This window comes from Camelina sativa, chromosome 5 (genome assembly GCF_030686135.1).
Source record: "Camelina sativa cultivar CO46 ecotype springtype chromosome 5, ASM3068613v1".
Lineage (NCBI taxonomy): Eukaryota > Viridiplantae > Streptophyta > Magnoliopsida > Brassicales > Brassicaceae > Camelina > Camelina sativa.
Genome location: NC_141884.1, coordinates 41,002,678 through 41,029,243, shown reverse-complemented (window position 1 = coordinate 41,029,243; position 26,566 = coordinate 41,002,678). Strand labels below are relative to the sequence as shown.

Genomic DNA, 26,566 nt, shown 5'->3' with positions numbered 1-26,566 from the left:
TTCATGCATGATATTGTTTATTAGAAAAAATGTTAGTTGGGAAATACGGCTGTGAATTGTAATATTCAATATTGTATTTCGTGGCTGTGAGATTGCGTAGAGGGCTAAGAAATGAGTTGTCCATGGCACATGGCCTTCAACAGCTCTCTTGTTGGTTACATATACGTATCAACTATAATGTATGTAGCACATAATTAATGTGTAAATAAAAGATATACTACAGTATACATATATAGTATTAATCAATGAACCAATATATTTTCTTAATTAATATTAACTCTTTTATGGTGATGATAAATTGATAAGGAACAATATTATTCCGTAGCTGAAACATTGGAAGGGCAACTTATAACGTGTTAAAAATCTAATGGTACCTAAAATAATTAGCTAAGTGACAAAAGAGAGAGAGAGAGAGAGAGTTAATGAAAGCCAATGGTGATTTGGATAATAATTAATTAGGTCAATCCTGCTTCGTAGTTGTTTAAAGATGTTCGTATGTGTTAGGTTGAGTTTCTTACTATTACAACGTCAGTGTATGGATTAGATGTATATTATCTGCACCACCCTCCAAAAGTGACCCCTTTACTTCTTCTTTTTTTTGGCCTTTACAAAAAACATCGTACGGATGCCTTTTTAAGAAGCAGCAGGTAACGTATTATAAGTGGTTTCCTCACGTAGAAGAAGAAGATGATAAGAACTTTTAATTTTTTTTTAGTAAAGAAGATGATACAAACTTATTGTTAGTGGTCGATATAACAATCCTACTTTTAGTACACGTATAGTTTCCATCAATTTTGGCACTTTAAACATATATAGGTAAGGCTATTAGCCTTACCCTTATGTTAAGGTACTGTATATATTAGCATATGACAGGCATTATTTTTTTTCAGAATAAACGGGTTTGAAAATGCATGGACATGTACTGACACAACGACAATACTAATATGAACCAATAGATTACAAGCCATTAAACTATTCTATACAAGTGAGATTTATGCATGGCCGGTTCTACAAACTTTTGAAAACAATTAGCCGTCATTGTAACTTTCTTTTTGGAACAATGTGGACCTTACTTATACATTTTAATAACATATAATCTAAATTAAAAAATATTAAAAGATAAATTTTTGTAAACTACTATAAAAAAGATATAGACTGAAAAAGCCTACACCAAGGTTCGAAAATCAGAATTATATTCAGTATATATATATAGACAAACGGTATAACATATATCACCATGAATACTTAGTAATACAATCTATAAACTCTAAAAGAATTTCAAAAAAAAAAAACTCATAAATCTTGTAAAAATGTGATGAATAGTATAACAATAAAAAGGTCAAAGGTAACGGTGGGATGCATAAACAATGATTTGTATTTATTGTGCAAAAAGAGTCGTCTTCGTCGACGCGCTTCGCTAATGATTAGTTAATTAGTTTAATTCCCGTCATTATGATTAGTATTAGAAGGAGGAGGACTATTATTATAGTATATAACGATGCTTCGGCCTTCTTCTTCCTTGCCACCAAAGACATACACATTACATTGCAAAACCTCACAGCTGAAACTACTACTTTTGCCACTTTCTTGCCATCCAAACAATTTACACAGTCCCTTTCATTATTGCTTTTAGTAATCTCTCTTTATCATGTAAATTTGGTCTATGAATCGTTCTCAATCTCCATCAACGAGATTCATTGTTGTTACGAGCTCCTTAATCTTTGCTTCTGGGTCTTCTTATTTTGATTTCTCTTCTATACCCTAAACTTGTGTTGAGAAATGTTCTGTAACATGGGTTTGTTCGTTTTCAAGTAGTCTCCTTTTCGTATCTCCCCATCTCATCTTCTACCTCTTCTCCGGAGGTGTTAAACCAAAAGAAGCTCTCCAAGTGTTTGACGATTTGTCTGAGCGAAAAAAAAACAGAGGAACTCAAAAACAGAGTATATTACAGAGAGAGACGCCAATCATGGAAGAGACTTTTGTTCCGTTTGAAGGTATCAAGAATGATATTAAAGGAAGGTTGATGTGCTATAAACAAGATTGGACCGGAGGAATCAAAGCTGGTTTCAGGTACTATAATTGCTCACCTTTTCAAAATTTCTCTGTTTTTTTCTTTTAAATGAATTTGTCATCTTATATGATTTATCAATTCTATAGGATTCTGGCTCCCACCACATACATATTCTTCGCGTCTGCGATTCCTGTTATTTCATTCGGCGAACAATTGGAACGAAGCACTGGTACTGACTCTTCTCCTCTGAATTTAAAGTTATCAGCTTTACGAATGTTAGCGAAAGATTGCAACTTGAATCGGATTCTGTAATTTTGCAGATGGAGTTCTTACTGCTGTTCAGACACTGGCCTCTACAGCCATTTGTGGAATCATTCACTCCATCATCGGAGGCCAACCTCTGCTTATACTTGGAGTTGCTGAGCCAACTGTAATTATGTACACATTCATGTTTAACTTTGCCAAGGGGAGACCTGAACTGGGACGCAATTTGTTCTTAGCTTGGTCTGGATGGTAAAGTTTTTTCTCCTAATGCGATTGTTAATCTTGTTAATATAGTGAGCAAACGAGGTGGTGGTAATCTTGTTAAATATGTGCAGGGTTTGTGTTTGGACTTCGTTGATACTTTTTGTATTGGCGATATCTGGAGCTTGTTCAATTATCAACAGATTCACCAGAGTAGCTGGAGAATTGTTTGGACTTCTTATAGCTATGCTCTTCATGCAAGAAGCTATCAAAGTAAGAAGACTTTCATTTTTTTTTTTGATGTCAAGAAATTGTATTTTAATTGCCTCTAATGCTTTGATTATATATGTACAGGGATTAGTCGATGAATTCCGCTCTCCTGAGAGAGAGGATCTGAAACTTCTGGAGTTTTTACCTTCCTGGAGATTTGCAAATGGGATGTTTGCTTTGGTTCTTTCCTTTGGTCTTCTTATTACTGCACTTAGAAGCAGAAAAGCCAGGTCATGGAGATATGGAACAGGTAACGAAGCAGTTAGTCAACTTTTTTTTTCTTTAACTTTAATGATCTGGAATCTCCTTATTCTAAGGATCTTGAGCAATCAATGATCAATTTAAGCAGTCATTGCTTACAAGTGGGGAGATCTCATTCAATTATTCCTTGTTCTTGAAGACACTTAATTCCCTTTATTAAAACATTATTTTTGGAACAGGCTGGCTTAGAAGTTTAGTAGCTGACTATGGTGTGCCACTCATGGTTCTGGTGTGGACCGGTGTCTCCTACATCCCAACAGGAGATGTTCCAAAAGGAATTCCTCGGCGACTTTTTAGCCCAAATCCTTGGTCCCCTGGTGCTTATGAGAATTGGACCGTTGTTAAGGTGTGTCTTTATCTTGAAATTTCAAACACACCCCACACGAACATATGACTAATGACTAGTGACTTTGATTTCTTCAGGAGATGCTTCAAGTTCCAGTTGTCTACATAATTGGAGCATTCATTCCAGCAACAATGATTGCAGTTCTTTACTACTTTGACCATAGCGTAGCATCACAACTTGCACAACAGAAAGAATTCAATTTGAGAAAACCATCTTCGTACCACTATGATCTGCTTCTTCTTGGGTTTTTGGTAAGAATCTTCAGAAAATAGTAATTGCCTCTTCTTCTTGGGCTCAATCTCCTAACTAACTCCGCCTTTTTCAGACCTTAATGTGTGGTCTACTTGGAATCCCTCCATCTAATGGAGTCATCCCTCAATCACCAATGCATACCAAGAGCTTAGCAACACTAAAATATCAGGTACCTTACCAAGATCGATTGTTTTTTTGAATTTTTTTCCCCTTCATGCCTGGGATTTAAGCTTGTTGTTTGCTCTTCCCACAGCTGCTTCGGAACAGATTAGTTGCAACTGCGCGCAGAAGCATCAAGCAGAATGCGAGTCTAGGACAGTTGTATGGAAACATGCAAGATGTTTATAATCAAATGCAGACTCCATTAGTCTACCAGCAACCTCAAGTAAGAATCTTCTGTGTAACTTTTCAATTTTCAGTGGAATAGTATTTTTAGAGGCTAATTGGAGGGTAAACTATCTCTTCCGCAGGGTTTGAAAGAGCTGAGAGAGTCAACAATCCAAGCAACGACATTCACAGGGAATCTCGATGCTCCAGTTGATGAAACTCTGTTTGATATTGAGAAAGAGATCGATGATTTATTGCCAATTGAAGTCAAAGAACAGAGAGTGAGCAACTTGCTTCAAGCAATAATGGTTGGAGGATGTGTTGCAGCTATGCCTCTCCTTAAAATGATCCCTACATCAGTCCTTTGGGGATACTTCGCCTTCATGGCAATTGAAAGTCTACCAGGAAACCAATTCTGGGAAAGAATCTTGCTTCTCTTAACAGCCCCAAGCCGTCGATTCAAGTAAAAACCTCAATCGTTTTTTTCATCGCCTTTTACTTTTCAAGAATGGTTTACTCAACTATTTACCAAAATTGCAGGGTTCTTGAAGATAACCACGCGACATTTGTGGAAACTGTTCCATTCAAAACGATTGCAATGTTCACTATTTTCCAAACAACTTATCTTTTAACCTGCTTTGGTCTCACGTGGATCCCAATCGCTGGAGTTATGTTTCCTCTAATGATCATGTTTCTAATACCCGTAAGGCAATATATCCTCCCAAGATTCTTCAAAAGTGCTCATCTTCAGGACTTAGACGCAGCAGAGTATGAAGAAGCACCCGCTTTACCATTCAATCTTGCGGTACCGGTAAAGGACTCCATTACAAATTCAAATCAATATCCATTTGTCTTTAATTTCTTGATAGTTGTTTAACAGATTTTGGATTTTGCAGGAAGCTGAAATGGGATCAACAGCTTCGTATCCATGTGATTCTGAGATTCTTGATGAGTTTATTACAAGAAGCAGAGGAGAGTTTAGACACACGTGTAGTCCTAAAGTTACTAGCTCGACTTCAACTCCAGTTTATAATCGGAATCTTTCTCAAGTGTTTAGTCCTAGGGTGAATGATTTAAGAGGTGAGATGAGTCCTAGGGTTGCCGGAAAAGGGCAAAATAGTGCAAAGCCGAGTCCGTTAAACCGATCATCGTCGTCAAAATGAGTTTAGCCATTATGGAGGCTTGATAAAACTGGAGGAGAGTATATGTTTAAAAATTTGTTGATTAACTGATCTTGGATCTAATGCTTTCTTGAGTTTTCTCTTTTACCTATGTTTGTATGTTTGCATTTCTGCTTTTGATCTCGAATCATTGTAAAATCTCTTACTTACCCTGTGGAATGTCGGTAAATTATATACTATATATGTAGTAACTAGTAATAAAGGATCCTTTTATATTTATTTCTTCTGTGTCCGTGAAAAAACAAACTATCAGTTGAACCAAAAAAGCTAAAAGTCTAAACTTGCTTAAACATTGCTTCAGGAAAACAAAGATTGAACATCCCAAATTTAACAAAAGGCGACATATACTAACTATAGAGTATACAACACTGTTATGTAGTAATACAATAGCACCAAATTAACCTAACTCGTGTGTTCTTGGAAGGGGTTTAAGGACCACACATCATCATCATCACCTATTCACCTTACTTTCACAAAAAGATAGTTCGATAGCAAATCGAATGGAAACATGAAAAAGAAGAACAGCAAGAAAAAGTTATAAAGCTAAAGCAAAAGCAAAAGCAAATATCTTTTTGGGTTCAAAGAGAGTGGCATTGGTTATGTAGTTCGAACAAGAGCGCACTTGCATGTGCTACAAAACAAGACAAGGGTCAACTTCTTGATAAAAAGTAAACATACCTATTACTATTAGAATTGGAAAAAAAAAAAGAGTTAAAAACTTTTGATCATTTTTTAAGTTCTCATTATTAGAAGTTAAGAACACACACAAAAAGAGTGGACTTAAATATTCCTCGGATCAGTTTTCAATTTAGTTATCATGACCATTTGCGGATATCTACAGACTTGAAAATTTTATAGATCATTTTCATTAATTTTAATATAAATGTAAATATTTCAAACCATAGAAAAAGGCTGTTATTATATAGCTAAATTTTGTTAAATATTTACAAGGACTATTCTTGATAGAACATTACACATTCTATAAACACTAATACATAATTTTCTGAAAAAAGAAAATCAAGTTTTAGTGGCCAACAAAAGGTTGAGCAATGGTAACTTCTAGCTCATTTTTTTTCATTGGAATAAGCCAAATGGACTTGACAGATCGGTGAGACTACAATAGTGATAACTAAACAGGCTTACGTCAATGTCTTAATTCGTCAAGAGATCTTTGTCTTAAACTGTGCTTTGTCCTCTGTGAGTTGGACCAATAACAGAAGTCCCCTAAAAGCAAAAAAAAAAAACCTACGTACTCTTCAAGTCGCTTTTTGATGGTCGTAAATTAGATTAGACATTCTCGTTGACCATTTCCCACGTTTTGTCTATACCACACAGTAACTTAACTTGATTAAAACCAAACCAGTCTAGTTTTGTCGCATGTTTTCTAGCTCGGTCCTCCGCTAATTTTTTTTTTTTAAACGCAAACATACTGAGTTCAATGGGCTATAAACACTTCAAGTTCAAAGTCATATGGGCTTTCTTCTAAATTATAGCCCATCAAACGCGTGCATGCATCGTCATCACTCATCATCAACGTGACGATACTTTCGCGTCTCATCTTAAGTCTCTTAACCGACATAATTAATAGTAACACTGAGTCATATATGCCGATAAGTTGTTAATTGTTACTATTGTTTAGATATTTTTGTTTCTGCTAAGCTAAAAGACGAAGAGTTCTGGATATAGATTTTATAATTGGGTTATTAGACTTTCCACGAAACACGTTTCTCATTTTAGCAACACGTTAGATCATAAGCATCTTGATTTAGTCTAAAAGAAACATTATTTTACACAAAAGGCTGAAAGGCAAAATAATAAAGCTTGACTAAATGCCAATTCAGATATTTTAATTTGCTTATATAAGTTAGCATATAACGAAACAGTCAAATTGAGAAGAAAATAAAGACCATATAAAATACAAGAATTAGGTGATGGCTTATGGTCTTTGGATCAATGATCTATATGCAAATGTGTAAAGATAGATGCCACTAAAACAACTATAACAAAAATAAATAAATAAAAATCCAAAGAAAAAAGGAGCAATGACGTGGCATGACAAGTCGATAAAACTTGGGACCCAAGCTCAAGTTTCAACGGTTCAGATTCATCATCTCTCAGCAAAACGCCGTCGTGCGATCATACATGGCAGGGGTAAGATCGTCAAATCAAGAAAACGCAAAGTGTGGACACCGAACAAAGGCTTTTAAGATTCTGGTCGAGAGAGTTCTGGAATTTACAAAAGTAACCCTGAATATTTAATCATATCACAGAAATATCTACTTTATTTTCTCGGTTAAGTTCAAGGGTACGCGCGTCAAAGATGGAATGACACGTGGCATAATTAGGGCTTAGTCTTAGCCGTGTGTGTGTAATCCACAAAACTAATCTAACATAAGCAACCGACTCGGCAGAGATAACCGCCACGTGTCAACTATATTAACCGGTTAACCAAAATCTCCGAGTTTCCTCTTTATATATTAAAAAAAAAAGACCCACGCGGCTCAGAAATTTTCGTTCCTGCGAGAGAAATAAAAAAACACACACACGCCAACTTCGAAATTGTCAATTCTTCGTTGAACTAATTAATCAGAGTAACAAAAGAAAAAAAGAAGAAGAGGGTTTGATCTTGTTGTTGTTGTAGTGAAATTGAAATTGAAATTGATTGTGAAAGAAGAAAAGAGACAGATGGTAGCAGAAGCAGAGGTTGTATTTCAACAGAGTTTACCGGCGGTTCTTGAGATTGAGTTGTTCGATCAAGTTTCTTCCGCCATTAAATCTCCCGTTTCTTCTCCTAAATTGGGTTTTACTCAGTCCGTTTCCGCAAGTTTAACGACTTCTCCTCTGGTTGTGGTATGTCTTTTGAAGTTTACTTTTTTCTTTTTTTTCCTTTTTCCTTTTTTTTCTTTCTGGATACTTTGTGAAAGAGAATTTAGAAGAAGCTGGTGGATTCTGAAATCATAATCGTCAATCATTAGGAAATCGACTGAATTGTTTGGTAGGCATATAGGAATCAAAGAAGATAAGATGACTCTATAGGAATTTGAAACGGTTTAGGACACTTGCGAACATGACCCTTTGATACCTTAAGCTTACAGGACCTCTGGTTTCTGTTTGTTTGCGTGTCGTAGAAAGAAGTTAGATACTTGTTGTCTGAAACTTTAAAAGCTGGTCTGAATCTTGCTAGAAAAGCCCTCTGTAGTTTAGTTATTGTGTCTTGTCTTAACTGCTTGTGTTTCATTTATTGCTAAATTTGAGCATGCGTCTAAGTAAGCCTTTTAGTTTCTTTTTTTTCATTAATTGGAGATTTGAGAACTCTTTTTTTTATTGTTTATAGATTTTGATTTCTTCTGTCGGGATATGTTGAGATTTGATATATGTTTTCAATAACGTGTTGTATTTACCTTTTTTGAAGCAGGGTGATTGTGATCCAAGTGTCTCAGATTATGTTCCGACCATCCGGTCTGGAAGCTTTGCTGATATTGGCCCAAAGAGATGTATGGAAGATGAACACATTCGCATAGACGATCTATCTTCTCAAGTTGGATGTCTCTTTGAGTTGCCAAAGCCTAGTGCTTTCTATGCGGTACGCTCCCGTTCCTATGTCTGATATGTATCTTCCTTAAAAAATCTAATGCTCTTTTAAATATAGATTCTGACTTAAGACTTCCTCTGTTCAGGTTTTTGACGGTCATGGAGGACCAGAAGCAGCAGCTTACGTTAGGGAAAACGCCATTAGGTTTTTCTTTGAAGATGAGCAGTTTCCACAAACATCGGAAGTGGATAGTGTTTATGTGGAAGAAGTTGAGAGTTCATTGAAAAACGCGTTTCTTCAAGCTGATCTTGCTTTGGCAGAAGATTGCAGCATCAGCTCTTCTTCTGGAACCACTGCTCTTACTGCTCTTATATGTGGGAGGTACGTGTTTCATTCAGTTACTTCAATAGTTCTTTATCCATCTCTAGGATCTGAATAGAGCTCTTGCATATACACTAGTATAACTTTTAAGTATACAACCTGTGATCTGAGCGTATATCTCATGGTTCTTGGTTTTTTTTGCAGACTCTTAATGGTTGCAAATGCTGGAGACTGCAGAGCGGTTCTATGCAGGAAAGGCAAAGCGATAGACATGTCTGAAGACCATAAACCGATTAATCTACTTGAGAGAAGAAGAGTGGAAGAATCAGGCGGTTTCATCAATAATGACGGCTACCTAAATGAGGTCTTAGCTGTAACACGGGCTCTTGGCGATTGGGAACTAAAAATGCCACACGGCTCTCAGTGTCCGCTAATTTCCGAACCAGAAATCAAGCAGATAAATTTAACCGAGGATGATGAGTTTCTAGTGATTGGATGCGACGGGATTTGGGATGTCATGGCGAGCCAAGAAGCAGTTAGCATTGTTAAGCGTGGCTTAAAGCGACATAACGATCCAACAAGATGTTCGAGAGAGCTTGTGATGGAGGCTCTTAGGCGGAACTCATTTGATAACTTAACCGCGGTTGTGGTATGTTTTATGACAGCGGACCGATGGGAAGAGCCGGTGGTTCCTATGGAGAAGAGACGGTGTTTTAGTCTTACACCGGATGCATTCCGTAGCTTGAGGAATCTGTTGGATGGCTGAAACTGGTATGTGCTTTTGGTGATATTATATAATTGATGATGGCGAATAACAAACCTCTCCAACGCTGCTATTGTTGTGTTTGACTTAAAAAGGTTCTAAGCAGCAGCGAGAACATATTTCGAGATAAATTTGCATAAGATGTGTGCTTTGTTGTGTGTGAGAGTCTGTAATTACATTTTTGTGTACATATACTAATTATTGAGTGTGAATATAGTTCAAAAGATTTATGCGACGAATTACATATATTATACAAATAACTCAACAGATTCTAAGCAAGCCAGTTAAGCTATCACACATCAGTCATTAGATCATCATCAGAACCATAACTAAGCTAATATCGTTTCAAGCATGCACAACCTGACTAATATTTTAAATTGTTCTCAACACAAAATTAGCCATTTCAAAATGAAGAGATCATTCAAAATCAATTGCAACCAAGGAATTGAACAAACAGCATAATAAAATATTCATAAAGAACCTAAAACTTTTAATCATTCATAATCCAGAAGCAAACGATGTTCAACATTTTGAATCCATAAACAACAAAAAAGCTTACAAAGTTCCGAAATCGAAATGCTGTTTTTAAGGATAAAGAGAGAGAGATAGAGAGAGATCTACCAGTAGAACAGATCACTCGTCACCACCCTCTTTCTGGTAAACGTAGGTGAGACCACACTTACCACAGTAATGACGATCGAAATGACTCGCCATGAAAGTACCAGCACCACAAGTAGCGTTAGGGCACTCTTTCCTCAGACGCTGAACTTTCCCAGATCCATCAATCTTGTAAAACTGAAGAACAGCGAGCTTCACCTTCTTATGCTTATGCTTGATTTTCTTCGGCTTGGTGTAAGTCTTCTTCTTCCTCTTCTTAGCACCACCACGGAGACGTAGCACGAGATGAAGCGTCGATTCCTTCTGGATGTTGTAGTCGGCGAGAGTGCGTCCGTCTTCTAGCTGCTTCCCGGCGAAAATCAAACGCTGCTGGTCCGGTGGGATCCCTTCCTTGTCTTGGATCTTCGCTTTCACATTGTCGATGGTGTCGGATGACTCAACCTCTAGGGTTATCGTCTTCCCCGTTAGGGTTTTCACGAAGATCTGCATCTTTTACGGCTGCACCCCAAAAAAAACACTCAAAATGGGGATTTTGTAGTAGAGAAAGGAGACTCTAGCTAGGGTTTTGATGCTCAGTTACGTAACTACCCTTGGGTTTGTTTTTGGGCTTAGTTAGTCTCTTGGGCCATTATATGGCTCACGATAACAAAAAAAAAGGAAAAAAAAAAAAAAGTGGAGATGCAGGGAATCGAACCCTGTGCCTCTCGCATGCAAAGCGAGCGCTCTACCATATGAGCTACATCCCCTGTTAAACTATGTGAACAAAGTTTAAATATTATTTTATATATTTGTTTTTTTTTTTTTTTTGGTATTTGTTTGCCTGGCGGTGGTGATTCGAAGACCTTACATATTCTTCGGCTTTCGCCTTTAGAGCCTGCCCTCTTTTCAGAACCCTAGATCTCTCTCTCTTGCTCATCATCTCTTTGGAAAACAAAATTTCTCAAATTCTCAATCTCAAATTCAGGTAAGAGACATCATGGATGATAGCTGTGCCGTCTGCGCTGAAAACCTCGAATGGGTTGCTTATGGATCTTGTGGTCACCGTGAGGTTTGCTCAACATGTGTCGTTCGTCTCCGTTTCGTCCTTGGCGATCCTCGTTGCTGTATCTGTAAGACCGAGTCTCCTACCGTCTTCGTCACCAAGGTGATTGATTACTCTTTACTCTTCAATTATATATCCATGTTACCCAATGTTATCGCAATTACTCTCTTTTTTTTCCAATCTGATAGATAAAATTTTGGCTGGGATTGATTATTCTGATTACAATGACTTATTAGTGAAGAACTTGTTGTAATTTTGTAGGCATTGGGTGATTATACAAGGACGATCACTGACTTCTCAACCTTCCCACAAGCACCAAAGGAAGGTCGAGTAGTAGGATCCTTTTGGTATCATGAAGACACTCAGGCTTTTTTTGATGACTTGGATCAGTACAGGATGATCAAAGCTATGTGTAGGCTTTCCTGTGGTGTTTGTGACAAGGCTGAAGATCAACAACCAAGAGAAGGAGGACCAGGACCAGGACCAAGACATCATCACCGTCAGCGTATTAAGAGTGTTGAACAGTTGAAGGGTCATTTATATCATAAGCACAAATTGCATATGTGCGGTTTATGTCTTGAAGGGCGAAAGGTGGGAGCTTTGAAACACTTCATTATCTGCTGATTGTTTGCTATCTTGTATTTTCTACTAAGTTTTCTCTCTGTACGTGGACAGATATTCATATGTGAACAGAAGTTGTATACTAGGGCACAACTGAACCAACACATACACACTGGTGACTCTGAAGTTGATGGTACTGAGAGCGAAAGGGGAGGCTTTACTGGACATCCTATGTGTGAGTTCTGTAGGAATCCATTCTATGGTGATAATGAATTATATACTCACATGACTACTGAGCATTACACCTGCCATTTTTGCCAAAGGTACTGGCTATTTTTATTATTGAATTTTTGATGTTTGAGAATGTGTTATCCCTATGACGCCATTGAATTAACATATCCAATATAGGTCGAATTCAGGACAGTATGAATATTACAAAAACTATGATGACTTGGAGGTAACATCAACCACTTTTCAGTATAGCTCAGTTAAAGTGTGGCTGCATCTGTTCTGATTCTGTTTTATTTTTTGCAACAGATTCACTTCCGCAGAGACCATTTTATTTGTGAAGACGATTCCTGCCTTGCTAAGAAGTTTATAGTTTTCCAGAATGAATCAGAATTGAAAGTAAACACTTGTGGAGAATTTCTCAATTTTCTTTTCTTCAGTTTCGGTCTATGGATTTTTGTTAAGGATTTCAATTTTGTTTTTTTTCAGAGGCATAACGCTGTTGAGCATGGAGGTAAAATGTCTAGGTCTCAGCGCAGCGCTGCATTACAGGCATGTTACACCTCTTGCCATTTTCTTTGTTAATTTTTATCGTTATGTTTGCTTGCCTGTGTTTAACATTGCATTCCGCTCCAGATACCAACAAGTTTCCGATATCGACGTGGAAATGATCAAGAGAATCGTCGTGGAAGAGCCCGATCATTTCGTCGTGAGCCTGGTGATGATGATTATAATCATGCAGTTCATGAGGCTCTTCGTTTATCTGAGGCTGAGTATTCTCGGCAAGAGCCTGCTCCGCCACCCTCAAGTGCACCACCTGGATCATCTGAGAACAACAATATTCACAGAGATGATGCTGGTCCTCTTATTCAACCCATGGAATCTCTATCAACTACAGATATGGAACCCTCTTCACGATACCTACAAGCTGTAGGAAGCTCTGGTGGTGGTGGTTCACGTCTTGGAGAATCTGCTTTCCCTCCTCTTTCTGGTCCACCGAGATCTGGACAGAACTTGGAAAGTTTGCCTACTAACACCATGGCTGCTCGTCTAAGACGCCAAACAAATCGAACTAGTACTGCTTCTGCTATTGCTAGTCCTTCTCAAGGATGGCCAGCGGTTAACCGAAGCGCAGCACAAACATCTATTACTACTGGCGGTAACCATTCTTCTTCAGGATGGCCAGCTATAGCGCGAACACCTATACAAGCCTCTAGTTCTTCAGTCCAACCTAGGTCTCATGCTAGAGTTTCCCAGCCTAGACCTCTGGCTTCTGCAGTTCCACAGGCTATTCGTAATGCGAATAAGATTCCTCACTCATCCTCAGCCCCTGATCTATCTGATACAAGATCTCTTACGCCTTCTCCTTCTGATTTTCCTCCAGTTTCTTCTGCTGTTGTGCAAAATCGTAGGATATCATCCAGCACTACACAAGGATCTTCAAACACCCAGCCACCTCCAGATGTACAATCTGCCAACAAATCTTTGATTGAGAAAATGAGATCTGCACTTGGACATGATGAAGATGTATTCATGGCCTTTAAAACTGTTTCAGGACAGTATCGTCAAGGTTCGATTGATGCAAGAACTTACTTGGAGTACGTGAATGGTTATGGATTGTCTCACTTGGTTATCGATCTTGCTAGACTATGCCCTGACCCTAGAAGGCAGAAGGAACTCATTGATACCCATAATGCTAGTTTAGAGAATGGTCAGTCTGCTGCACAGAGCTCTTCTCAACCTAAAGACAATCAAAATTCAAAGAAGAACAAAGGAAAAGCAGTTAAGGTTGTTGAACCGAAAGAAACTTTAGCAGAGAATTTTATGGATACAGTGAGGAGATTGCAATCTTCACAGAATCTCCATGAAGGAGAAGAGGAAGTAATTTCGAATGATAAGAATACATATAGGTCAGATAAAGGCAAGGCACAAGTAGCAAGTCCGGTTGCTACATCGACCTCAAGTAAGCAACCACGTAAGAAAACTTCCAAGTTTCACAGAGTGCGGCTTGGAGATGGATCAATGGCTGCGTTACTAGATATTAACAATTCTAACCGTGAGGTGGAATCAGAAGCAAATGTTGGTAACTTCAATAGTAACCAACAACAGTCTGGTGTTATACCATTTCGTGGCGTTTGGCGTAAAGGAGGAGCTAATCTTTTCTCGTAAAGAATTCTTCTTGTATGTTTCTTTTGGTTTATGAAATGTGAAAGTTGACATTTTTCTCCTGTTTCTTTTGGTCTGATTGACAAAGTATGAGCAAATTTAATTGATAATCGGATTTTTTTTGGTTTGGTATTTTTTAAAGAGATATGAAAATATTTCAAATTAAATAAACATACAAAAGAAGTTTTTGTTCGAGAGATATAGGTAAAAAATAATAATAATATATCAGGTCACACACAGTCGAATTATTCAGTGTAAAGATATATTTTGGAAAAGGAACCAACATAGATAAATGGGAATAAAAGTAAATAACACATCTTTTTTTTCCGAGTCTTATATTGATAACTTGCAAATGTGAGATTACAAATATTGAAACCCCAATAGATCTGGTTACCCACCCGAATTATTTAGTTTAGAAGTATGAAAAACAACAATACATCAGGTCACACCCCGAATCATTCAGTCTTGAAATATGAAAAACAACAATACATCAGGTCACACACCCGAATTATTCAGTCTTGATATTCTTCAAGAATCCCTTAGTACAGAGATACCTCTAAATTCGCCGAGCTGGCCTGGAACCTAGCCACACGGTCGGCTTCTTCCTGAATTCGGTTGACGTACTCAACAGCAAGTCCTATAGGTTTGTATAAGTTTACCCTTTCAAGCACACGCGACATGAGAATCAGATTCTGCAGGAGCTGTCTCTGATAAAATTCTCCAGTGAAGTTCCAGACTTCTATATATTTAAGTGTATTCTTCAAACACGGGTGAAGAATTGCTTCCATCCAATATGCGTTTGCAACGATCTCTATCATCTCCATTTGGACAGGGGTTCCAACAACGAGATGAAAAGTCAGCGTCTCCAGATATGGACAGCTTTTGATCATTTTCCTGATTCCGATGAACTCACGGGGTCGGAGAGTCGTCTTCAGCACCAATCTCCTCGCTTCCATATCTGCTCTAAGATGAAACGGGTTAACGTTATCCTGGATCACTTGAATGACGTACTGACAGATGGTTACTGTCTTAGCAGGTGCCAAATTGCAGAGGAGGTCACAAAACTGTGTTCCTAAGCCAGCATGGTATTGGCTCTCCTGCCCAAAGTCCAGCGACACTTCATCCATCCCTCTGTTCACGTTGCTCAGCATAAAGGAATGAAGTCTGCCAGCATACTTGAAGATCAGAATGCTTGGCAGGTCAAGTGAAGTAGTCTGCACTGCGAAGACACTGTTCTTCAACACCAGCTTCATTAACCGGTTGTTAACTCCGGTTATTGCTCCTAGACCAACGTTCCAGCAGTTCTTGATCTGCAGAGACTCAAGTAGCGGTGCCCTAGGTAACAAAGACGTGATCATGGCAAGCGACATCCACCCAAAATATAGGAACTCAACTGAACCCGCTACTGCCAGCCTTGACGCATCGAAGCGGCAAGCAAGCAGTTTCAGCTTGACAAGTTCGGTTAAATGGTAGACACTCTCCGGAATTTGAATCATGGTAACTTCAAATGATGCCTCTACTTCATCTCTGTTCACCCAAAGCCGGTCAGCGAAATCAAGAACAAGATTCTTGACGTTCTTAGCGGCTGCGAAATCTATGAGAGTCCTCATCTCCACTTCATAACCAATCGGCCTGTGAAAGGAGAGTTCGAACGTTTCAAGGACCCCACCAGTGAAATTGGAAACCCAATCCAAGGCGTAACCTACGAACTCCGCTCGTTTCTCATCTTCGTAAAGCCCCTCCGGATAGGTTTGAGTAATAACAGCCTCATCAAAAGTGACATGTCTCGTCTCACGGCAAAGGTTTCTCCAGCGAGGGGACAAAACGCTGGTCCTGAGAGCTTCCTTGAACGTCAGGTTTGAGATGATGAGCACAAGGAGCACGTCAGTCAGAGTCGAGATTATGTCAAGTGGACTTCCTGACACCATTATGAAAAGATCTTTGAAAAAATGATAAATGGAATCAAGGAAGTGATTTGCTATGTTTTTGCCAGTAATAAGAGTTTGCTGTAGTCCGGGGTAAAGAAACAAAAGAGTGTTTCTAGTTCCTTTATATACGTATTTGAAAGGTTGCGACCGTATGTTTTTTTTTTTTTTTTGGCGGGTTACATTTTCCACTAACCGCTCTTCTCTGTTCATTGTCGAACGAACATTGTTTTATTCTTGAAGAGTTGCAACGATTCGCATTTTCTAAGCCAAAAATAAAAATTGTTCCCGACTGGGCCGATTATTGAATGTACTAAAATGGGCTTAATTCAAGGGAATGACCCAATAGAAGAGGCCCAATAGATAATGAATATTGTATATCACCGACCGCAGCAAGTAGCGTCAGTGGTTTTCTCGTAACACTTTACAGTATATTTTGTCTTCATCCAACGGCGTGAAGGGAACGTTGACTAGCTGTCAAACGTTGACATTTAAGTCAAGTTAGATAAAGAGAGAGAGCACACCACACCACACCACAGTCGATATTGAGATATCTTACTTATTACAGCACACACCAAGCTTTGCTTTTTTATACAAACTAGAAACCCTCTTCGTCTTCTTCTTCGATTCCTTTAGATCTTCGAAACCTCTCTCTCTGTCTCTATAGTCTCTACTGGTTCCTCCTTCGGTCTCATTTGGATCTCAAGGTTTTGCTTCTCGATGATTTCTAATTCATCGTTTTCCCGATTTGATTGGATAATGATTTCGATTTTTTTTTATATAAAATTACCATTATGTATCTTTGGTTTTAGATTAGTGTTCCTCTACGATTTCAGATTTTGGATCTTTGTTTAGTTTCTCTAATCCCCGCTTTGTATTAGGTTATTTAGCTTATTTGATTATGGTTTTTTTTCTGCTATAAGTGTGTAATCTAGAGATGAAATGGGTGCAGATAAGAATGAGCTGTTTTGGGTGTTGCCGTGAAGATGATTTGCTTGGAGCTGCTGATTATGGAGGTCACAATATGACCAAACAATCTGGAGGTATATTTATTTTGTTTCTCTCTCTCTTTTATCTTTATGGTTCTTTGAATTGATTTTGTTTGGTTTTGATTTTGAGTGAATATAGGTAATGATGGAAGGCACAATGGTACTGAAACTGCTCAAAAAGGTGCTCAAAGTGTGAAGGTTCAGCCTATTGAAGTTGCTGCTATTCTCGCTGATGATCTGATTGAAGCAACCAATGATTTTGGACCTAATTCTCTTATCGGTGAAGGCTCGTATGCGAGAGTGTATCACGGTGTGTTAAAGAGTGGTCAGCGTGCAGCCATTAAAAAGTTGGATTCTAACAAACAGCCTGATGAAGAGTTCCTTGCTCAGGTTTGGTTGGTTTATGATATATTTTTGTTGATGGATGATTTATATATATATATGTCACATTGTCCGGCGGCTTTGCATTTGTATTTATGGGAGACACAACACGACCTTCTTGTAGGTTTCCATGGTTTCGAGGTTGAAGCATGCTAACTTTGTTGAGCTCCTTGGTTACTCTGTTGATGGGAATTCCCGGATACTTGTCTTTGAGTTTGCCCAAAACGGATCCCTTCATGATCTTCTTCATGGTACAACAATGTTGTAACAACACTTTGAAAATATTTTTTTGTGTTTCTCTTTCAGTTGAGATTGAGAGAGTGGTTTATGTTGATGTTTATATAACAATATCTTATGATTTCCATCAGGGAGAAAAGGTGTCAAGGGTGCAAAGCCTGGTCCACTCTTGTCATGGCATCAGCGAGTGAGTATTGCCGTTGGAGCAGCTAGAGGGCTTGAGTACTTACATGAGAAGGCGAATCCACATGTCATCCACCGTGACATCAAGTCCAGCAATGTTCTTATCTTTGATAATGATGTTGCCAAAATCGCTGACTTTGATCTGTCAAATCAGGCTCCTGATATGGCTGCACGCCTTCATTCAACTCGTGTTCTTGGCACCTTTGGTTATCATGCCCCTGAGTAAGTTTGTGATCATTCTTTTTCTTCTATATCCCCATTGCTCAATCGTCATTCTCTCATATACTCGTCTTCTCTTTAATAGATATGCAATGACTGGGCAACTGAGTGCCAAGAGTGACGTGTACAGTTTTGGAGTTGTATTGCTCGAGCTTCTTACGGGTCGAAAGCCTGTTGATCATACATTGCCTCGAGGCCAGCAAAGTTTAGTCACATGGGTAACAATACTAATCTCTTTCAAAGATGAACAAATCTTGCATCGCTAACTTTTCAAAGATCTTACTAAACAATCAACTGTTCTTAGGCTACACCAAAGCTAAGCGAGGACAAGGTTAAGCAGTGCGTTGATGCAAGACTAGGAGGAGATTACCCGCCAAAGGCTGTTGCCAAGGTATAATAAACAGAAACCAGACTTCAAGTAATGATTAGGACATAGAACCAACCAGTCTTGCTTGATTCTCAAATGTTTTGTGTTTGATGATCGTCTTTTGGTTGATAATGCAGTTAGCTGCAGTTGCTGCATTGTGTGTACAATACGAAGCTGATTTCAGACCAAACATGAGTATTGTCGTGAAAGCTCTGCAACCATTGTTGAATGCTCGAACCGGACCTACCGGAGAAGGAGCTCATTAGTCTTTTAACCCATAAGCCGTCACCGTTTTAAATTGTTATTTCTATTTATACTGAAGAAATAATTTCATATGACCATCAACATATTACTAGTTGTTCATAGAATTCTGACATTGGTACTAATGATTTGACCATTAAACTATCATGTTTTGTTTTTAAAATATAAATTCAAAACAGATGGGAGTAAAGTAATTGATATTTTAAAGTAAACTACATGTTACAAAATGAAATGTGGAAGAGGATGGACAGTGAAGACTAAAGACGTATACGTCGTGAGCGTGACAATTGGAAAAAATGGAAAACGGAAGGAAGTTTCGTCGTTGAAAACAAAAACGCTGAGTCTTCTCCGTTGAAGTCAAGAGGTCAACGTACGTCAATTAGAAAGTAAACGGACGTAAACGAAACGGCGCACACGAGGGGCTTCCACTCAACCACTGCCAACAAAGCATTTAACCACGATTCTGCACCAATCAAAACGCATTATTTGTCATTTCCTAAATTACCCTTCATGATACCGATATTTCAGGGATAAAATCGTCAAATCACACTTGCTGACGCGGAATAAATAAATATAAATAAGGAAGAGATATACTTTAAAGTCTTTAATATAATACTATTAAAAACAAAAGAAAGCCCTCTGACGATTCGAAGTACCTAAAACAAGAAGATGACGACGAACACGGCGGGGGATGGTGAATCCGGGGTGGTGATGGCGGCGGAGATGGCTGAAGGTCAGTACGTGAAGGCGAAGACGTCAGTGTGGTGGGATATAGGGAATTGTCAAGTCCCCAAAGGTCATGACGCTCATGGAATTGCGCAGAACATTACCTCAGCGCTTGGGAAGATGAACTACTGTGGTCCCGTTTCAATCTCTGCTTATGGAGATACCAATCTCATCCCTTTAGCAATCCAACACGCTCTTAACTCTACTGGCATCGCTCTCAACCACGTCCCTGCCGGTAAAATTCTCAAACCCTAAACCCTAAATATACTTCTCTGTAACTTGATTTTAATAAATTTTATTGTTTGGTTTTGATTAGGAGTGAAAGATGCGAGTGATAAGAAGATTCTAGTGGACATGTTGTTTTGGGCATTAGACAATCCTGCTCCTGCGAATTTTATGTTGATTTCAGGAGACAGAGACTTCTCCAATGCGCTTCATGGATTGAGGATGAGACGTTACAATATATTGTTGGCTCAGCCTCTTAAAGCATCAGTGCCGCTTATTCATGCCGCTAGGACTGTGTGGCTTTGGACTAGCTTATCAGCTGGTGGATGTCCTCTCACGCCTAGCGAAAGCTCACAACTTGTTCTCAGTTCCAGTGTTCAATCTTCTTCTGTGTCTAGAAGTTCATCATCAAGCCAACAACAACCTCTTGATTCTAACAACAAATCAAAGGTTAAATACGTTCCAAAACCATCAAACCAGCAGTCTAAAGTCCAGGAAAGTAAGCTTATCAATATCTACCGTCAGCAACAACAACAACAACAACAACAACAACAACAGAACAACAACACTCAAGGGAAACAGTTTAAGAAAGCCCCACATGAGTTTTTTGCCAGTAGCCAGCAGCAGCAGCCCTCTAGCAATGTTAACCCTTTCCCTGGTAATGTCATGAGTAATCATCCTCAGAATCAGAATCAGTTACAGTACAATTATACTCCTAGACCTGGTCCTCCTTTTCCTCCTAGACAACCTTACCCTAACCCTGATCCTTCTTGGAATAATGGAAATAATAACATTCCAAATCATGCTCAAAACTATTATCCCAATGCTGCTAGGCCAGGTGCTCCTCCTAATATGCAGCCACCTTATGGTAATGTGTTCCGCCCTTATCGCCCAGAGAACCTGCATCCTCCTACTGGTAACGGTTTCCGTCCTATGCACGGGCCTAGGTTTTCGTCTCCACCTCTCTTGACTGCTCCTGATATCAGCAATCTCAGTCTGTCTCAATATCCGAGTCAAACTCAAAATCGTCCTAACTTCAACCATCAAGTTAGACAAGAATTCAGACCAAAGATGGAATCTTCATATTCTCCTAGTCCAAATAACGGTTACCTTCCACGGAGTAGTAGTGCCCCATTAACTCAGTCTACGTCCACTACTGGAGTTTCGTCTTCTCAGCCTCCAGTGGTTACTGGATCTGGGACAAGCAATGGTATGTGGGGAACGCAAGAGTGTCCACCACCATCTGAGTATGTTCAAGGCCTTATAGGTGTTATCCTACATGCTCTTAACATCTTGAAAACTGAAAAAGTTTCGCCTACCGAGCCTAATATCTCGGATTGCATTCAGTACGGGGATCCAAAGCATCGTGGTACTGATGTAAAGAAGGCTTTGGACGGTGCACTAGAGCACCATATGATCATGGTGAATAATGTAGGTAAACTAAAGCTCTACATTGGCAGAAATGAAACTCTATGGAACTGTGTAAATCCTTTAGGGGGAAACCCTAAGCAATACCCAAAAGCAACTTGGGATAGATTACAAAAGTTTCTAAAATCATCTCCTGGGCGAGCGGCGTTTACAGCAACTCAGTGCAGGTGAGAATAGTTTGCTTTTCTTAAAAGAACTTTAATAGTTTCTTTACCCATGTAGTATTGTAAATTCGTTTTCTTACTCTTTTGATTACATAAATAGGTATGAAGCTGCACAAGTTCTGAAAAAGGAATGTCTAAAAGAGCTCACTTTAGGTGACATACTGCAGATCTTGAATATAACAGCAACCACGAAGAAATGGATTAGTCATCATCAAACAGGATGGAAACCAATTACTATTAGTCTTGATGCAGAGACTACAAACGAGACAGCAACCGAAACGGATACAGGTATCCAAACCGATGCCTGAAATTCAATCTTTGCTCCGTGAAATATTGAAGGAGTAGCAGCCATAAGCAGAGCAAATATGGGTACTACTTTGAATACCAAAATATTAGAGAGCAGTAAGACATGGAAAATAGTGTTTTTCATATCTAAAACTTCAGAATGAGATGATTCTGAAGTCTTTAAGTACAAGTCTTCTTAATAGTAGCAGCACTAGTTTCTTTTCTTTTCATTTTACTTTGGTCGGTTTAGTCTAGAGACAAGGGTAAAAACAATTGGGGGTGGTTTAAGGTTTGGATCTATTTGTCATGTATTAGTACATGGTTGGGGTTCATATAAGCCTTAAGCGTTGCCATCACCAAGAAGATTGCACAATTTCATGGTGGGAGAATGATAAACATGTGATTGGGAACCTCTGCATCACCTAAGTGTTTCTACATTAGTTACAGTTATTTTGTTTCTTTTGGTCTTAAGAGGTTACAGTTAAATTTCGTGAAATCCCACTGACGTTGGAATGATAATATCTGTAATTTCTCCTCTTCTTTTCTTTTTAGTTACTTATGTCTTTATTCTGAACCATGAATTTCCCTTTATGTTTATGTATTGGAGATATTATTTCTACTGGTACTTTTCTTTTTATTGTTTTTAATTAATAATTATGTGAACCAATAATATACCTACATACATTAGTATTACAAAATTTTGAAGTGTATTAGTTCAAAACGCAAGAAAGAATTATTAGGTGTATTTAATCTTTTGAGAAATTCGTAACATCATAATTTTTACATACAGTATCAAGTACAATAATACAAGGCTTACATACATAACCAATTATTCAAAATGTGATGTTGTAAGAGACTCCGAATCAAGGAAGAAAAGGATTGTGAGACGGGAACGTCTGTTTTTGCAGATTATAAGCCCTGCAAATGCCAAAGATATAAAATACCAATAGATACTAATATTTATATAAAAATCAATAGTGTTTTCAAGTATAAGCTAAGTAAAGAGAGATAGGGTGGCAACGATAAACGAACCTGTTAGCTTTGACTCCACCAAGTCCAATGGTTCCTAAAACGATCAGAAGGAAAGGTGCGCCGATCAACCAAGGGTTACCTCTTTTGGCAGATGCATGTGCCCGTGGAACTCCAGTCCTGACGACCCTCGAATACGCGCCTTATCACAATGTTACAAATCGAGCGTCTCATCAATGTGTGTAACCCACTAAGAAGACATATGAGAGTGTTGAGTAGTCTTTTTTACCTGCTCTATAATATCTTTGATCCCTAACACCACCTGCAAAAAGAGAGAGGAAATGTGTTAATTACAAATAGAGACAATAGTTGAGAATGTTTTATAATAGATTTTAGCATTTTATATCATTTCAGAGTAAGCATGTCCTGATCTGCGGACTTGTAAACCCAAATGATCTAGAATACAACAGTGTATATAGTAGTATCGTATGTGATGGTCTCTTCTTTATCACATTCTTCCAACAACAGAAGCTCAAAGGACTCTCAAAATCTGTGATGTCAATAGCAAAACTATGTTAACATCTGGGAACAAGAGAAACATCCAGACTTGCAAAAGCATTACACAATAATGGACCTTGATTCATTTGTCATGAGGAAAGCTGATTTCACACAACAGGAACCTAGCAGCTCTCTCATTTGGGTTATTTGCAGACCTGTGGATTCTAAACTATAACACCGAGGAAAGGTCATATCAGAGAGAGAGAGAGAGAGATACCAGAGTCAAGGCAAGAGTAAGCTTCAGATATCTGCAAGCGAATTGACTGTTAACTTAATAAAATGTTGTCTTGTAAGATTTTGATCCACAAACAAAAAATAGAGAGAAGGAAATAGTAACCGATTTAAACAAAGACTCAGCATGGATCTTCTGGTCATCTGGAAATAGGTCAGGATGCGATTCCCATACTTTCTTCCTGTAAGCAGCTTTTACCTATCATCGATTCGATTCATATCAAACAAAAATATGTAACAAACCCCTAAATATCGAATTGAGTGATCGAAAGCAGAGTAATCGAATCAGGAAGAAGAAGAAGACCTGAGAAGGATCGGGACGTGAACCAGGAGGAAAGCCGAGCAAGATCTTGGCTTCCTCCACCTCCATTTTTTCCAATTAGCTTCCCGCGTCGTCTCCTACGCTTCGCCTCTCTCCAGAGTCGCTTTAAGACTCAAGGATCATACGTGTACCTCTCACGACCATTCGCGTTTCACTTTTCAGTTTCTCACTCAACCCAAAAAAATATATATATATATATATTCAATATACTTTTAAGACGATGTAGTAATCAATATATTACACTTTTTCAAATTATGAAACATCATTTTTTCAATATAATTACAAAAAAAAAAAAAAAAATCAATGTACCAATTTAATTTGGTGTAGACGACAAAATATATAGATTTTTAGTCAAATTATCAAAACTATATATCATATTTTTTTTGATAAGTATCAAAACCTTACTCTGTTTTTTTTCAATAAAATATAGCATTTTATATCCTATACAATAGTATGCATAACACCATACCATTATGAATGGTAAAATTTATACATCTTATGTCTGTCCACTTCATGTTTTGATTGAATTTTTCGTTGAACTTACGAACACTATATGCTCGTCCTGGTTGTCTCGGGTCTTTAAACATATAATTATTTAAAGCTAGTACTTCATCGTATAATTCAATCAAAGTTCTTTCTTCTCCAAGAGTGTATCTTTGATCCGGTTTTTTCTAATTAGTACAGAGTAATAATAATATAATTATTAAAACAAGATCAAATAAAGATATGTGTAAAGCTAAATAAACCTACAATAATAATAATACACTCTTGAATAATAATAATAATAATAATAATAATAATAATTAGTACAGAGTAATAATAATAATATATTATTAGTACAGAGTAATAATAATATAATTATTGAAATAAGATATATAAAGATATGTGTAATGCTAAATAAATTCAGTTATTGCAAATAAAGTTATTTATTTAAGAGTGTATTATTTAAACAATACACATGATTTTAAACTAGATAGATAAATAACACTTGAATCATTATAAGTTACCCGTCTACGTATAGGAGGATCCATGTTTGCATTCATATTACGACCTTGTGATGATGACATATCTATAATCACAAACAATATGAAGTTAGTTAATAAATATAAAATTAAACTAAAAATTAACTAAAAACATCATATATATACTAATAAACTAGCTCATCATGCTTAAAAAATTAACTAATAAATTCTCAAATATCTACTATAAACTAAACTAAAAAGAAAATGAGGTGAGAAAATAAAACTTACTTATGAATTTGAGATGAGATAAATGCCAATCACCAAATCATCAGATGTAGCGGTCTCACCTGTTACATTTACACATATATTGATCAAACCGTTCAAACTCAAAAGACACTTCAAAAAATTGATTCGAGAGACTTATTTAAAAGAAAGAGGTTCATTACTTTATTTGCTTGGATGGTAAGAATATCTGCACCGAGATTCTCTGATTGGCATCATCGCAGCTTCTTCACATAGTGCTTGAAGATCGCTTCCTGAATATCCTGCAACATAAGGAAGCTTATTATTAGTTACTTTGACTTGAAAGTGTAATACTTGAAGCTTATTGGCGGATATGAAAAATCCTGGTGACCGATAACATTCTTACCAATCTCCTAAGCACTGCATCATCCAACTCATGTGGCTTGTTAGTAGCACCTGCAAAAAATTACATCCAAGTAAATGATTAGAGGGTAAGCAAAAACAGAATATATATGCGAACTTATACTCAAGAGATTATTCACACAGAGTGAAGATTGGGTTTGATAAAGACCACATTAGCAGGAACGAAATCATACCAATGACAATCACCAAATCATACTGGATATTATACTATCCTAGAAGCAGGATTTTAACCTTCTGCTTGCTTCTTTCTCACTGATCGAGCTTGTAGACATTATAATACTACCTATCTGAGAACCAGAGTAAAACATATTCAGACCACCAAGTGACAACATGTTTATCAGACGAGGGTGAACACTTAAAAGACGAGTTACAGTATATATAAAGGAAATAAACTTTGAATTCCAAAGAGAGTTAAAAAGAAGAAGTGAAAGGGTTTCTCAGACAAAAACAATGTCTTCTTCAAGTCACATTAGTTGACGAGTCTTGTACGCCAAAGAATCTTGTAATAGCATTTACCTGATAAGAAATGATTTGACTAAGAACTTCACCATTACCTCTCACTCTCATCTGAGAGAAGGATCTTTGGTCGCGCAATAAATATTGAATCGGGAAATCGCCGGAGAAAGAGAGACGGGAACTTAAAACTGTCTGTGCGGAGAGAATATGAATGAGGAGTAGGCTGCTCTGCGGGCTGCCCAATCCCGGTTTAAATCCGAACCGGAAATTTAAACCGATTTCAATTTCGGTTTTTGCTGAACCACTGCAATTGGAAATCAATTTCGGTTTTGGCTCTTAATTCCCTCTGCTCGATTGATTGCGATATACACAAAGGGAGAGGGGAGCGATGTCGTCGCTACTACGGAAGCTGAGGTACTCTAGATATTTATGAAAAATCATTTTTTCAATATAATTACAAAAAAAATAGATATAATCAATGTACCAATTTAAAATTATCATCGGCAACAAAATGTCAAATTATCAAAATTATCATATTTTCAATGTACTTTTAAGACGATGTACCTTCTAGTATAATTTGTTAAAGTTTTTAGGAACACACGTCTTGATAATTTAGGAACTGTTTAAAAAAAATTTCTGAGTATCATTTCTAAACCTAAAAGTTTGTA

General features: G+C 37.7%; 7 protein-coding genes, 1 long non-coding RNA gene, 1 other non-coding gene and 1 pseudogene across 12 annotated transcripts; 5 read left to right on the top strand and 5 right to left on the bottom strand.

Moving 5' to 3' along the window:
* Positions 1–1,360: 1,360 nt before the first annotated feature.
* On the top strand, positions 1,361–5,332 carry LOC104788539 (putative boron transporter 2). Its single transcript, XM_087452271.1, has 12 exons — positions 1,361–2,070; positions 2,158–2,240; positions 2,332–2,524; positions 2,611–2,749; positions 2,831–2,996; positions 3,187–3,353; positions 3,431–3,604; positions 3,679–3,774; positions 3,859–3,990; positions 4,076–4,395; positions 4,473–4,743; positions 4,829–5,332. The coding sequence occupies exons 1-12, from the start codon at positions 1,967–1,969 to the stop codon at positions 5,093–5,095; spliced, it is 2,112 nt and encodes a 703-aa protein (XP_087308397.1). The 5' UTR covers positions 1,361–1,966; the 3' UTR covers positions 5,096–5,332.
* A 2,252-nt stretch (positions 5,333–7,584) lies between these two features.
* LOC104788538 (putative protein phosphatase 2C 49) lies at positions 7,585–9,968 on the top strand. Of its 2 annotated transcripts, none has more exons than XM_010514309.2 (4): positions 7,585–7,963; positions 8,526–8,696; positions 8,791–9,026; positions 9,171–9,968. In XM_010514309.2, exons 1-4 carry the CDS (start codon positions 7,799–7,801, stop codon positions 9,730–9,732), a joined length of 1,134 nt encoding a protein of 377 aa, XP_010512611.1. In that variant the 5' UTR covers positions 7,585–7,798; the 3' UTR covers positions 9,733–9,968. The 2 variants fall into 2 exon arrangements, with proteins under 2 accessions (XP_010512611.1, XP_010512612.1); XM_010514310.2 differs by having other exon boundaries at positions 7,586–7,963; positions 8,529–8,696.
* A 206-nt stretch (positions 9,969–10,174) lies between these two features.
* On the bottom strand, positions 10,175–10,836 carry LOC104788537 (ubiquitin-ribosomal protein eS31y fusion protein). The gene has a single exon (XM_010514308.3). It carries the CDS (start codon positions 10,834–10,836, stop codon positions 10,363–10,365), a length of 474 nt encoding a protein of 157 aa, XP_010512610.1. The 3' UTR covers positions 10,175–10,362.
* Positions 10,837–11,020: 184 nt separating this feature from the next.
* TRNAA-UGC (transfer RNA alanine (anticodon UGC)) lies at positions 11,021–11,093 on the bottom strand. The gene has a single exon. It is a non-coding gene; the product is annotated as a tRNA-Ala (tRNA).
* Positions 11,094–11,106: 13 nt separating this feature from the next.
* Positions 11,107–14,515, top strand: LOC104788535 (uncharacterized). The gene is made up of 7 exons (XM_010514307.3): positions 11,107–11,491; positions 11,651–11,980; positions 12,065–12,273; positions 12,359–12,407; positions 12,488–12,577; positions 12,668–12,730; positions 12,815–14,515. Exons 1-7 carry the CDS (start codon positions 11,324–11,326, stop codon positions 14,345–14,347), a joined length of 2,442 nt encoding a protein of 813 aa, XP_010512609.1. The 5' UTR covers positions 11,107–11,323; the 3' UTR covers positions 14,348–14,515.
* A 368-nt stretch (positions 14,516–14,883) lies between these two features.
* LOC104789840 (F-box protein At3g62230 pseudogene) lies at positions 14,884–16,272 on the bottom strand (annotated as a pseudogene).
* A 404-nt stretch (positions 16,273–16,676) lies between these two features.
* LOC104788534 (protein CYTOSOLIC ABA RECEPTOR KINASE 2) lies at positions 16,677–19,069 on the top strand. Its single transcript, XM_010514305.3, has 8 exons — positions 16,677–16,976; positions 17,222–17,312; positions 17,398–17,648; positions 17,764–17,890; positions 18,008–18,281; positions 18,364–18,496; positions 18,583–18,669; positions 18,783–19,069. The coding sequence occupies exons 2-8, from the start codon at positions 17,228–17,230 to the stop codon at positions 18,909–18,911; spliced, it is 1,086 nt and encodes a 361-aa protein (XP_010512607.1). The 5' UTR covers positions 16,677–16,976; positions 17,222–17,227; the 3' UTR covers positions 18,912–19,069.
* A 318-nt stretch (positions 19,070–19,387) lies between these two features.
* Positions 19,388–22,353, top strand: LOC104788533 (uncharacterized). The gene is made up of 3 exons (XM_010514304.3): positions 19,388–19,867; positions 19,949–21,452; positions 21,550–22,353. Exons 1-3 carry the CDS (start codon positions 19,576–19,578, stop codon positions 21,755–21,757), a joined length of 2,004 nt encoding a protein of 667 aa, XP_010512606.1. The 5' UTR covers positions 19,388–19,575; the 3' UTR covers positions 21,758–22,353.
* A 105-nt stretch (positions 22,354–22,458) lies between these two features.
* LOC104788532 (protein CAJ1) lies at positions 22,459–24,022 on the bottom strand. 3 transcript variants are annotated; one of them, XR_015558342.1, is made up of 7 exons: positions 23,797–24,022; positions 23,599–23,691; positions 23,479–23,509; positions 23,338–23,416; positions 22,993–23,253; positions 22,767–22,905; positions 22,459–22,652 (listed from the first exon to the last, which is right to left on the bottom strand). XR_015558342.1 is itself a non-coding variant. In XM_010514303.3 (6 exons), the coding sequence occupies exons 1-6, from the start codon at positions 23,860–23,862 to the stop codon at positions 22,598–22,600; spliced, it is 417 nt and encodes a 138-aa protein (XP_010512605.1). In that variant the 5' UTR covers positions 23,863–24,022; the 3' UTR covers positions 22,459–22,597. The 3 variants fall into 3 exon arrangements, 1 of the variants encoding a protein (XP_010512605.1); XM_010514303.3 differs by lacking the exon at positions 23,338–23,416 and having other exon boundaries at positions 22,993–23,025; XR_015558343.1 differs by lacking the exons at positions 22,459–22,652; positions 22,767–22,905 and having other exon boundaries at positions 23,208–23,253; positions 23,338–23,509; positions 23,797–24,017.
* Positions 24,023–24,724: 702 nt separating this feature from the next.
* On the bottom strand, positions 24,725–25,729 carry LOC109133035 (uncharacterized). The gene is made up of 5 exons (XR_002037899.2): positions 25,616–25,729; positions 25,426–25,475; positions 25,223–25,321; positions 25,065–25,123; positions 24,725–24,883 (listed from the first exon to the last, which is right to left on the bottom strand). It is a non-coding gene; the product is annotated as an uncharacterized LOC109133035 (long non-coding RNA).
* Positions 25,730–26,566: the final 837 nt, after the last annotated feature.

Coding starts and splice junctions, on each gene's coding strand:
- LOC104788539 (XM_087452271.1), top strand. CDS start 1,967: ATGGAAGAGACTTTTGTTCCGTTTGAAGGTATCAAGAATGATATTAAA. Junction 2,241..2,331: donor ACAATTGGAACGAAGCACTG/GTACTGACTCTT, acceptor GTAATTTTGCAG/ATGGAGTTCTTACTGCTGTT. Junction 3,775..3,858: donor TAGCAACACTAAAATATCAG/GTACCTTACCAA, acceptor CTCTTCCCACAG/CTGCTTCGGAACAGATTAGT.
- LOC104788538 (XM_010514309.2), top strand. CDS start 7,799: ATGGTAGCAGAAGCAGAGGTTGTATTTCAACAGAGTTTACCGGCGGTT. Junction 7,964..8,525: donor CGACTTCTCCTCTGGTTGTG/GTATGTCTTTTG, acceptor CCTTTTTTGAAG/CAGGGTGATTGTGATCCAAG. Junction 8,697..8,790: donor AGCCTAGTGCTTTCTATGCG/GTACGCTCCCGT, acceptor TCCTCTGTTCAG/GTTTTTGACGGTCATGGAGG.
- LOC104788537 (XM_010514308.3), bottom strand. CDS start 10,836: ATGCAGATCTTCGTGAAAACCCTAACGGGGAAGACGATAACCCTAGAG.
- LOC104788535 (XM_010514307.3), top strand. CDS start 11,324: ATGGATGATAGCTGTGCCGTCTGCGCTGAAAACCTCGAATGGGTTGCT. Junction 12,408..12,487: donor AAAACTATGATGACTTGGAG/GTAACATCAACC, acceptor TTTTTGCAACAG/ATTCACTTCCGCAGAGACCA. Junction 12,731..12,814: donor AGCGCAGCGCTGCATTACAG/GCATGTTACACC, acceptor ATTCCGCTCCAG/ATACCAACAAGTTTCCGATA.
- LOC104788534 (XM_010514305.3), top strand. CDS start 17,228: ATGAGCTGTTTTGGGTGTTGCCGTGAAGATGATTTGCTTGGAGCTGCT. Junction 18,282..18,363: donor TTTGGTTATCATGCCCCTGA/GTAAGTTTGTGA, acceptor TCTCTTTAATAG/ATATGCAATGACTGGGCAAC. Junction 18,497..18,582: donor AGCAAAGTTTAGTCACATGG/GTAACAATACTA, acceptor AACTGTTCTTAG/GCTACACCAAAGCTAAGCGA.
- LOC104788533 (XM_010514304.3), top strand. CDS start 19,576: ATGACGACGAACACGGCGGGGGATGGTGAATCCGGGGTGGTGATGGCG. Junction 19,868..19,948: donor TCTCAACCACGTCCCTGCCG/GTAAAATTCTCA, acceptor GGTTTTGATTAG/GAGTGAAAGATGCGAGTGAT. Junction 21,453..21,549: donor TTTACAGCAACTCAGTGCAG/GTGAGAATAGTT, acceptor TTACATAAATAG/GTATGAAGCTGCACAAGTTC.
- LOC104788532 (XM_010514303.3), bottom strand. CDS start 23,862: ATGGAGGTGGAGGAAGCCAAGATCTTGCTCGGCTTTCCTCCTGGTTCA. Junction 23,692..23,796: donor CACGTCCCGATCCTTCTCAG/GTCTTCTTCTTC, acceptor AATCGATGATAG/GTAAAAGCTGCTTACAGGAA. Junction 23,026..23,478: donor TTACTCTTGCCTTGACTCTG/GTATCTCTCTCT, acceptor CTCTTTTTGCAG/GTGGTGTTAGGGATCAAAGA.